General features: G+C 47.1%; 1 protein-coding gene across 1 annotated transcript; it reads left to right on the top strand.

Annotated features, from left to right (window-relative positions):
* The first annotated feature begins 257 nt into the window (after positions 1–257).
* Positions 258–11,697, top strand: MIS18A (MIS18 kinetochore protein A). The gene is made up of 5 exons (XM_054048024.1): positions 258–3,827; positions 3,936–4,002; positions 4,692–4,814; positions 10,538–10,631; positions 11,366–11,697. The coding sequence occupies exons 1-5, from the start codon at positions 3,635–3,637 to the stop codon at positions 11,441–11,443; spliced, it is 555 nt and encodes a 184-aa protein (XP_053903999.1). The 5' UTR covers positions 258–3,634; the 3' UTR covers positions 11,444–11,697.
* The last annotated feature ends 381 nt before the right edge of the window (positions 11,698–12,078 follow it).

Here is a 12,078-nt window from a genome sequence, read left to right as displayed (position 1 = left end):
CTTTGATACGGCTGCAGACTGAGCAGATCCATGGTCGACCTCCACTGCAGCACATGCACATATACAATTCTTTGCCAACCTCACCCCCCTCTATGCTCACACATTCCTTTTCACTCCACAGCATTCCTGAGTTTCCCCATCCCCCCATCTCCTCTCACAGCTTGGACAATGATAGCTGGAGCTACACACAGTTATGAGGGTTTTACCCTTTTTAACAATAAATAAAGGCTAAGGTATTTAATGGTACAGCATTTTTATTCTGTGTTCTACAAAAGCGTATAGCAATCAATTGACTCTCGGGAACAGGCTTCTAAAGCATTTTGCTGCATGGATCTTGGGCCCCAAAATTGTACATGGATGCACCAGGGAAGCAACTCCAAAGCAGACATGTGTTAGTGCCCCTCATTGTCCAAGTGGTTCCTCAAAGCCTCTCTGGTGTTAATAGCAGCCCTCTGGGCTCTTCTGACAGCCCTAGCATCTGGCTGTTCAAACTGTGCAGCCAAGCGCTCTGCCTCAGTGCTCCACACCCGAGCAAACATTTCACCCTTAGATTCACACAGATTATGCAGAGTGCGGCACGTGGCTATGACCACAGGAATATTATCCTTGGTAAGGTCTAGCCTGCCATTGAGATACCTCCAGGGAGCTTTCAAACGGCCAAAGGCACATTTGACTATCATGCGGCACCTGCTCAGCCTGTTGTTAAAATGCTCCTTGCTGCTGTCCAGGTGCCTTGTGTAAGGTTTCATGAGCCAGGGCTGTAAGGGGTACGCCGGGTCTCCCAGGATTACTATGGGCATTTCCACATCCCCCACTGTGATCTTGTGGTCTGGAAAGAAAGTCCCCACCTGCAGCTTTCTGTACAGGCCACTGTTCCTGAAGATGCATGCGCCATGCACCTTTCCAGACCAGCCTGCATTGATGTCTGTGAAATGTCCCCACTGATCCACAAGCACCTGCAACACCATGGAGAAGTATTTTGATGTATTTTGAGGCAAGATGATCTGGCGCTAAAATTGGAATGTGTGTGCCATCAGTTGCCCCACCACAGTTAGGGAAACCCATCTCTGCAAAGGCATCACTATTTCATGCACATTTCCCAGAGTCACGGTCCTCCTCAGCAGGATGTGATTTATTGCCCTGCACACTTGGAGTAATACAGCCCCAACAGTGGACTTTCCCACTCCAAATTGATTTGCAACTGACCAGTAGCAGTCTGGATTTGCCAGCTTCCACACAGCGATTGCAACATGCTTCTCCACCAAAGGGGCAGCTCTCATTCTGGTGTCCTTGCGCCACAGGTCGGGGGCCAGCTCAGCACATACCCTGTTTCCCCGAAAATAAGACAGTGTCTTATATTAATTTTTGCTCCCAAAGATGCGCTAGGTCTTATTTTCAGGGGATGTCTTATTTTTCAGAAATGAAAAATGCCTTATTATCGGTGGATGCCTTATTATCGGGGAGGTCTTATTATCGGGGGGATGCCTTATATTACAACGAGAGGCAAAACTGTAAGTAGGCCTTATTTTCGGAGGATGTCTTATTTTCGGGGAAACAGGGTAGCTCCATGAAGGTTGCTTTACGCATCCTAAAGTTCTGTACCCACTGGTCATCATCCCACACCTGCATGACAACGCGATCTCACCAATAAGTACTTGTTTCCCTAGACCAAAAGCGACAGTCTACCATATGCAGCTGCTCTGTGAATACCAAAAGCACTGATAAGTTGCTGCTGTCACACTTGGCTGCCTGCGATTCATCCTCTGTCAGTAACTTTGCGAATAACTCTGCTGCCATGTGCGATGTCCTCATGACAGTTAACAGCACATAGGAGAGAAGTGTGAGATCCATCCTCTCTCACTGCAAATGCTGGCGTGCACTACTGATTGACAGTTGGAAAAACGGCATGAAAGGAAAGCCAGAACGGCGTGAAAGGAAGCCAGGAACCATTGGAGGGCTGGGACACAAAGTGGTGCATGATGGGACATTTTGCATGTCCCAGGATCTGCCGCACTCCGTTTCTGCCTTCCCACAACACCTACCGACAAATGGTGTCACCAGGCACTATGGGATACATATCCACAGTGCATTACTCGTGCTGTCGACAATGGTGCCCCGAATGTGGACACGACCTATCGACAGAGGGAGCAAATGTAGACTCGCTTTGGCGACTTTGCTTTTGTCGATTTTTTTCGTGTCGACATTAGTTTCATCGACAAAACTTACCAATGTAGAGAAGCCCTTAAATTCTTCCTACTGCACCTTTTTCATATAAAATTTACCTTCCACCCCAGGAGAATGACTTCCTCCCTGAAGGCTGCTGCTGAGCACAGCTGAGAAGCAAATGTAGCGGGGAGAGCTAAGAGTCTTGTATCTGAAGGTGGCAGGATTGGGAAAGATGCTGCTGTAACAGGATTACTGCTGTCTGTTCAGTGAGGTTAATATTTGACAAGGGACAAATTACCTGGCTAAAACATCATCCCTCCTAAAAAGCCTCATCACAATCGCACACACTGCTCCTTCCCAAATCCATCAGTCATTCCAGCCCAGTATCTCTCCTTCAGCAATACTTTCCCTTCACCAGCACTACATGGAGATTCTTCATGATGCCTCCCATAGCTTCCAGTTGATAGTAGCAGAATGTGGGGCGTGCTGCAGCCTCTGCTAGCAGCAATATATTACATGCGGGAATGTCTTCCTGGATAATTTGGCAGATGGGGAGCATGGTCTTGGTATTTAGCTGGGCGATAGGGCCCCCTTCGGCTCTTGAAGCAGGCAGAACTCCCCTAGTTCGGTGGGGCATAGTTTCCTTAGGCTGGTTGATGAGGAAGGAGGCCCGTGCTCCATCCCAGTAGCAACTCTTCAGACCCCAGGCCTGCAGAAATCAGCCCAGAAGGAGGCAGGCCGGCTACCACACCCACAGAATTTTCCACTTGCTGCACTAGGGGTTTCAATTGCCAAGCAACACAGAGCAGATGCAGATCCTCTCCAGTGGCAGACATGAGGGTGGAAAAGGTAGTGCCTGCCCCGGCCGAACTCCAGCACTGTGCCCACATGGGGTGGGACTTGGGAGAGCCACGGCCAGCACCCTGAGCAGGCTGGAAGCACATTCACGAGGTGATCAGCAGCTGGGAGCAGCAACCTTGGTAGGACAGTCCTTGCTAGGCACCCCCTGCAGCCTCCCCGTGCCTCTCACTGCACTGCCTACTGTATTTTCCACTCCGTGCATCTGATGAAGTGGGTTTTAGCCCACGAAAGCTTATGCCCAATACATGTTTTAGTTTAGAAGGGGCCACAAGGACTCCCGGTTGCTTTCATTGCAGAGACTGGCCGCTACCAGCCTGGCCCCAGCCGCCCCCAGCTACAGGGGGCGCGACGTTACTCTGGGTACCGCAGCTGCAGAGTAGACACGCGACAAGGCAGCCCCGCCCCCACACCACGCACCACAGCCGGGAAGGGGCGGGGCTCTTCTCCGTCCCCGCCCTTCTGAGACAGGAAAAGGGGGCGGGGCTGCCCGGCGGGGGCTCCTCTTTGTCCCCTCCCTTCGGGGGAGGGCGGGGCTCTGCCCGTTAGGGCCCCGCGCGTGCGTGTCGCTTCCGGTGCTGGTCGCGGGCGGGCGGTTTGAAGGCGGGGGATGGCGGGCGCGGGGCTGGACGCGTCGCTGTCGCTGCTGGAGGCGGAGAGCAGTCACGGGGCGGCGGCGGGGGGCCCGGAGGAGCAGGAGGAGCTGCCCATGGTGTTCCTGTGCGCCGGCTGCAAGCGGCCTGTGGGGGACACGCTGGGCTGGGTGGCCAACGACGAGGAGACCGGCTGCGTCCTGCTGCGCAGTGAGTGCCCCGGAGCGTGCCCGGCTCCAACCCTCCCCCGCCGCTGGCCGCGCCCCGCCCCCCGCCGGTGACCGTTAGTGACGGTTGGTCCCCGTCTGTCTGTTGCAGGCGCCTCCCCCAACGTCTCGGTGGAGAAGGAGCAGAAACTCTCCAGCCGGCCCGGCGAGTGCGGATGGTGAGTGGCCGCGGGGCGCCCCGGGCCCAGGGGAGTCCGGCAGCGCCGAGTCACGGCTGGGATCTGCCCAGCGCATCCCCCGCACGGCCCCGCCTCAGCCACTGTCTGATCCCTCGGGCCGGCTCAGCCTGAACCCCCCTCGCCTCCCCGGGGCCGCTGCGGGCTGGTTTTGGAGCCGCTGGGAAAGGTGCCGCGTCGGTGCGGCTATTGGCCTTGCTGCTGAAGAGACTCTCCCAGTCCGAAGGGTTTGGCTCGGTGACTTCAAAATGTCCGCTGCCCAAATCGTAACCAGGGAACAAAAATGGAAGAAATTTTGTTGAGTTAGCTTATCATCAAAAAGGCCCCACGCATCTCAGTTGACCAATAGGCAAACTCTCCTATAAAGACCCACATAGGGCAAGTGCAAAGGATCTTGCCTAATATGACAAAATGCTGCTTGGACGGGAGACAGGGAGTTAGGACTAACCTAAACCAAAATACCAGTTGGGAAGTCAGTTTTGCCGGGGATAGTCTAATGTACGCTGCTATATAGATCAGGAATGTTCCCTGGTAAGATCCTGGATAGGGTTCAAAGGTTGTATATTTGGAATACAAATGAAACAAACATGAATCTATTCTAAGACTAGGAGTGAATAAGTTAGACTCAATTTAAATGTTGTCTAAAGAAGTGGTTACATATTTGCTTACAGCATGATTGAAACTTTATTCTGCTCTGGCTGTTCAATGACCCTTGGGAACATCTACAGATGCACCCCAAAACATCTTGACTATAAGCGAGACTTATTTTGCTTCAGTGTTGACTCTATTGAAAGGTAAGGATGAGACATAATGGTCTAAGCTGTCAGATAAATATGCTAATTGGTTTTTGCCTTTTAGATTGAGTGCCAAATAGTTTGGGATCATTGCTAACACTTTTAGTGATCAGATAATTGTGCAAAACTTGTGTTAGGGAGAGGATGGGGGTGGGTATTTGGAGAAGGTTATGGATTACCTCTCTAAATTCCTTTTGTTCAAGAGCAGTGTTCTCTGTTAATGTCTCCTATACCACAGCACTTAAGTTGTGAAAACATTCCAGGTACAGTATAATATTGCCTAAGACCTGACATTTACATACCCTGGGTGTTCTTTTTTATATAATACAACTTACAAGTGTATAAAATTACACTAGGTACCCAACATAGCGAGAAGGTGCCTCTACTTCCAGTCTCATTCCAAAGACAACTGCACATAGATACCACAGTGACTGGTCACTAAGTGCAAATGGACTCGGATCTATCTTAAGTAAAACTTGTTCCATCTAACCTCAAGGACAAAGTTAGCAGGATGACAATGTGGTGGTGAAATGTGGGTATGCTGATGCATTGGCCTTGTGCTTAAAGCTGGAAGTTCAGGTGCCGACATAGCTACAATATTTGAAATGCGTTTTTCATTATGCTAAATAGATGATTTAAAACATTCTTCGGTATCTAAATCCTGGACTAAGTTGTTGTTTAACAGTGTGGACGGATTTAAATCTCTCTCAATCTTGTTTTGCATTTGTATTTTTAATTCTTTTTCTAAGGCAAGGTTCATTCTCATTGGTTGCTAACCATTAAAACATGTTGATTTGCAGCTAATTTTCGTGCTTTTTGCTAACCAGGAGCATATGCTATCTATATGTTTAACCAGTTATATAGCTTAATATAAGTTTATTGAGATTGTGCATCTTAACTGAATTTGAATTTCCACAGAAATAGTGCTTAAATCACAAGTAAAAAATTAACAAAGCTTTTTGAATTCTTTTAGTTAAATAAAGCTACCTTAAATGTGCTGGATACAGAAGACATTTTTATTAAGAGTTTTGCATCTACAACTCACCTAATAAACAAAGGAAGTATTAGCTTTAGTTAGTGAATTGAACTGATTGGTTCTGGTCACCATGTTCTTCATGAGTTTAGAACTAATAGTTCTTCGAGTGCTTGCACATGTCCATTCCCACATAGGTGTGTGTGTTCCCCAAGCACTGTTGCTGGAAATTTTCCCCCAGCGGTATCCATTGAGTTGGCTCTAGAGCCCTCTAGTGCTGCGCGCACATGATGCTGATATAAAGGGCCCTACCGACCCCATTTCCTTTCAGTTTCTTCTTACTGCCTGTAATAGTTGGCTGGAATCCTTCATTGCTCTTAGGCAATTTTCTCCTACTGGTTTTTCATGCTTGTTTTGGGGTAAATAGTTGTTTAGTACTTTTAGATAGCTCGGACGCCTCCACACTTGACTTGCAGGATTGTCCGCCTTGCTAGTGTTCGGGCATCCTGGGTTTCAAGCCCTGCGCTGCCTGCTGTAAATTATGTCCTTGAGCGACCTCCACTTGAGCAGTGCCTGCAGGAAGCTCATAGAAAAGACTGCTGCCAAATCTGCAGAGACCTCAGGCTGCAGACCAAAAAGGAGTGAGTGGCCCAACTGAAGGTCCTCCTCATGGATGCAGCCTTAAAGCCTGGCTTTGAAGCTGTGCTTGGACTCTGCATCAAGCACCTCAGCTTCAGTGTGGAGCATTTCTCCATCGACTTGGGACTCTTGGCACCGATTGCCCTCCTCCGTGCCTAAGAAGAAGCACCGCAAGCACCAAGAGAAAAACAGGTCTCCGGTGCCAAAATCTGAGAGACCAGGGGGAGAGCAAGATCCAGGCCGGACTGCTCGTCTCCCTTGGCACCACAGTATCAGGTGTCGGCAAGTCCAATGCCACAGCAAGCTTCTCTGACACCTACAAAGGAGCAGTGTCAGAGTAGACAATACACTAGCCAGTTTGTGGTGCCGTCAACTCCTGAGGCGTTCACAGCAGCCAGGGACCTTCTCACTCTACCATTACTGGGATCCCCAGAGGATCAAAATTCTTCACCACCAGTGCCACAGAGAGGCAGGGAGCCACCCCCTGAGCCTCACCTGGGGCTGTGACCACTGTCTAGGGGGAAGCCCCTGTTATCAGCCACAAGATTGTCTCCTAGACTGTCTCTGGCTCCAAGCAGCATGATACTGCTCTGATCTCTGCACCACAGATCGGAGTCTTTGTCAGACTTGAAGGTCAGGCCCTATTCCATCCTTGACATAGTTGACGTTGCGGCTCTCTGGGCTGTTCGTAGTATACCATGGCCCCGTCTTCTGCAGTACTGTGCCTTGGGAGGAAGCCCACTGGGCCTTGGCAGAAACCAAGGAACCTACAGAGGCTCTGCAGTCTGTCCTAATGTCCTCTCCAGACAAGGCATTAATGACACCAGGGGCCTCCCATCTGCAAGACAACAACAAATCCTCGTACACCTTGTGAAAGCGGGTAGCCTCCAACTTGAGGAGATTGCACATAGACTCCTGGACATCTTATCACCTGTGGGACCCTCTAGAGTGGCCCTACCTCTGCATGATGCCACTATGAAACCAATCAAGGCACTGTGGCAAACCTCTGCCTCTCTCCCTCTGACAGCAAAACGCGCAGAGCACAAGTATTTTACACCGGACAAGGGGTCTGATTTTTCCTCCTCCCCCCCCCCCCCCCCCACACACACACACTTTTTTTTCCTCACCCTCCACTGGGATTCCTGGTTGTTGCAGCTGCCAATGAGAAGGACCACCAGGGAAAGACTGCTCCTATGCCTAAGGCAAAGGAACCAAAGAAACTGGGCCTCTTCGAATGGAAGGCATATTCCACAGGGGGTCTTCAACTTTGCATAGCGAACCAGCAAGCCTTGCTGGGTCGTTAGGATTTTAATATGTGGGAGTCCATGACTAATTCAAGGACCTTCTCCCACAGGACTCCATGTAGGAGTTTTCCTCCCTTGTTAAGGAAGGGAAAACTGTGGCTCGTGCCTTCCTGCATGCTGCTGATTCTGCAGCCAGATCAATGGCTACTATGGTGACAATGCAAGGAGTTCGTGGTTGAAGTCCTCATGGCTAACTAAAAAAGTGCAAGAAATGATTCAAGGCCTCCCATCTGAAGGAACATCACTCTTTTGGAGCAAATGGATCACTGGCTGCATGGCCTCAAGGACTCAAAGCAACCTTGAAGTCCCCAGGACTTTGTGCCAGCAGGGTCAAGAAAGCAGTACAGGCCACAACAGATAGCCTGCTACTTCTGTCAGCCTCCTCGGCAGGACCAACATAGGAGGAAATATAGGGTGTTTAGACACAGACCTCCTCCCCTGACCTTGTCAGCAAGCCTCACTCAACCCGGACCCACGCACTTGGTATCTGTTTTGATGAGATGCTCCAGGTTGGCACTATCCCCCCCTGCATCGGATCCAGCTACCTCACCTATTTTCCAACCACCTTTCCTACTTCTTGGATGCCTGCACTCAGCTCACGTTGGACTGCTAGGTCCTTAACACAATAGAACTGGGTTACACCATCCAATTTCTTTCTTCCCCTTCCCTCTGTCCCCCTTCAGGGACTCTTCTCATGAGCATCTGTTGCAACAGGAAGTCCAATCCCGCCTTTGCATGGGAGCCCTAGAAGAGGTTCTGGCTAACATGAGAGGGAAGGGGTCTTACTCCCTTTACTTCCTAATCCCAAAGCCACGGGTGGGCTCAGACACATTTTAGACCGGTACCTCAAGAATGTAATGTTCTGCATGGTCTCTTTGGCCTCAATCATCCCCTTGCTGGATCCAGGAGACTGGTATGCCATCCTCGATCTAAAGGAAACTAATTTCCACATCTCAATCTTCCACTGCCACGAATGCTTCCTAAGGTTTATAGTGAATCAAGCCTGTTACCAGTTCTCGGTGCTCCTGTTTCGCCTGTTGGCTGCCCCATGAGTCTTCACCAAATGTATGGCAGTGGTAGCAGCTTTTCTCAGGAAAAAAAGGTCCATGTCTTTCCGTATCTATACGACTGGTTAATCAAGGGCTGCTCCAGAGATCCCATCCTGCCTGGGACTTGACCCTCGTCCTATCAAGCTCACTGAGCCCCTGTTTGAACCACTAGCATCATGCTCATTGTTACACACTTCTTGGAAAGTGGCCTTCCTGGTGACAATCACTTTGGCCAGAAGAGTCTCTGAGATCCAGGCCCTTATATTGGAGTCCCCATATACAGCCTTTGTTAAGGACAAGGTACAGCTGTGGCCACACCAGTTGTTCCTTCCTAAAATTGCTTGACTACAGTGGAACTGAGACAAACTTTTTACCAGTATTCTATCCTAAACCGCATTCAAATAGAGAAGAACAGCATCTCTACTTACTGGATGTTCGGAGGGTCTTAGATTTCTATGTGTAAAGGACCAAGCTGTTTTGCAGGTCTTCTCAACTATTCATAATGATAGCAGAAAGAATGAAAGCTCTCCCCATCCCTGCACAGAGACTCTCTTCGTGGATCACCTTGTGTATCCAGGAGTTTTACAAGCTCACAGACATCACACCCCTGGCTATCCTTACAGCTCACTCTACAAGATCCTAAGCTGCCTCCACGGCTTTCCTAGTGCAAGTTCTGATTCAGGTCATCTGCAGGGCAGTGACCTGGTCGTCCAGTCACGCAGTAATGACGCACTGTGCCATGATTCAACAGGCTAGAGAGGATGCTGGCTTTGGCCAGGCAGTTTTGCAGTCAGCCTGTCCTTAAACGCCAAATCCACCTTCTATACAACTGCTTGAGGTACCTATGGACATGTGCAAGCACGCAAAGAAGAAAAAACTGTTACTTTCCGTAACTTGTTTTTCAAGATGTTGCTCATGTCCATTCCAAGACCCACCCTCTGTCCCCTCTTTGGAGGCGGTCGCCAAGAAGAAACTGAAAGGGAACGGGGTAGGCAGTGCCCTTTATACCAGTGCTGTATGCACGCAGCACCAAAGGGAATTAGAGCTGACCTGATGGATACCACTAGGGGAGAAATTTCCAGCAACTGTGCTCAGGGCGCGCACGCACCTACATGAGAATGGACATGTACGGCACATCTTGAAGAACAACAGTTACAGAAAGGTTTAGTAACCATTCTCTCATACCTAGTTTTTATTCATAGATTGGAAGAGGAAAACAGTGTCCTTGTTTTTTCAACTCCCAACTAGTTACTTAACTTTGAGTGAGTCAGTCATTGAACTGAATTAGATTGATAAACTGAAATGAAGAAAATGTTCTCTGCACCTGCAGAAGAGGCTACTGCTGTTAAAGGTGGTTTAGCACTTCAGCAGGCTGTTCCAATATACTTATCCAGTGACTTCCACTAGTTCAATGGTTTGACATTCTTTAAAACTTCACAGCAACCATGTACTGTTTACTATTACTTTGATTTAGATTAATAGATAATAGTAAGTTGAGGCCTTAACATAAGTTGTCATAATTAAAATTTTTAAATACATTTAAGTTAAAATAAACCAGTATGACTTAATTCTGTTTTTATTTTAAAAAAATCAATATTTTGCTCACATGGATTAATAGCATAAGCTTTTTTGATCACTGCAGTACTTCACTCTGTCACTGTCCTAGAGAGCTACTTTTATTGCTAAATTGTTCTTTAAGTTGGTTTCCTTGTTTTGCATTTACTGACAATCATGTGAACTGTAACTGTACCATATTAGTTACATCCTAGGATCCTCAGAAAAACAAGCTGTAACTGATGATGAACCTTTAACTCTTGAAAGTCGAGCTGGCTTAGAAGAGGCAATAGAAAGGGTAAGATTTTGTTTTAAGTAATTCAGAGTTAACTACAATTTAGGAAGACTTACAGCCAAATCAAGAATAATCCCACTTAATCACCTATGAGTTCAGCCAAACTCATCTTAATTTTTATGCATATTGTTATGTTTCATTTTTATATAGTTAACTATAGCCTATTGTGTGTATGTAGTTCAGAATTTCTCTCTAGATGCAATTTTTACAAACAAAAAACTTGTCACTGATGCATTTTTGAATTTCTGACCAGCTTGGTTTGAAGCCATAAAGTAAAATAATTTGTCATATTTAAGCAAACTTTAAATATATTTCCAGTGTTATACAACAGAGATACAAATTATTTTTAACTATGGAAATGCCTTCTTTTGAGCCTGTGGTCTGGGCTCCTATCATTCCATAATCTTGCAGCCAGGACAATACTTAAGAGAACACATGAATGAAACCTCTGAGAGAAGCTAAACTTGTATTACAAAAGATGAACACCGTGAAACTTTCAGCCAAGTGTCAGATAACTCTAGGATAGTTGCAGTGGCTACATCGCTACAGTAGGTTGTCAGAATTAACCGAAGCTCCAAACATTATGTATACTCTTACTTTTAGTGAGGATTGTGAGTAAAGATTGAAAACAGAAATCTCTTGTGGTCAATACTAGTTATGTAGCTATCATTGTGGTGGTTTGTTTTCTCTTGTAAATTCATATTTCTGGGAAACTATTTTTCCAATTTATTTAACAGGCAGAAACCATACTGAAAGCACTGGAGGCAAGACTGTCTGTAGTTGAATCAAGTTTTGCATCACGTCATAACAGCTGAAAGAAACTTCACATATGTAGCTTATTACTGGGAACACTTCATGGAAAGCTTGCTTTCAGAATCTTCAGAATCTGTTGGAGTGCTGCAAAAGCCTTCCAGTGAATAGCACAAAAACTTCATCAGTCTTTCTAATGGAATAAAACACTGACTTGTGGGATGATGTATGTAAAATTAAAATATTCCCTTCTGCTGACATCCATGCTACCTTTATATTTGGGGTGTGTGTGTGTGTGTGTATATATATATATATATATATATATATATATATATATATATATATATAATTTTTTTTTCCCTGTCTCCCTGCCCATGCTCTGGGTAACTTCTACTTAGTTAAATAGATTCTCCTGAAGCTGACTAGTGCTGTTTGGATTTCAGCAGGCATGACTAGTATCATGGTATAACTTGGGTAGCCCTTTTTGCCAGTATCTGAGAGTCATCCAAAATTATCTGCTGAACTGACATCTATTCAATTTCCTAAAACTAAAGTAACAAGCTAACCCTGAACTTTCTTGGAGAAATGATGATTGAATTGTTCATCATTTTGTTTTATTTTTACAGCCTTCCCTTGACCTGTGCTGCTAGGCATTGAGCAGTAGGATTTAAATGTAGCAGGTTCTGCATTCTAGCCTTGG

The sequence above is a fragment of the Malaclemys terrapin genome, chromosome 1, assembly GCF_027887155.1.
Source record: "Malaclemys terrapin pileata isolate rMalTer1 chromosome 1, rMalTer1.hap1, whole genome shotgun sequence".
Lineage (NCBI taxonomy): Eukaryota > Metazoa > Chordata > Testudines > Emydidae > Malaclemys > Malaclemys terrapin.
The sequence above is the reverse complement of the archived record's forward strand: the minus strand, read 5'-3'. Positions and strand labels throughout refer to the sequence as shown.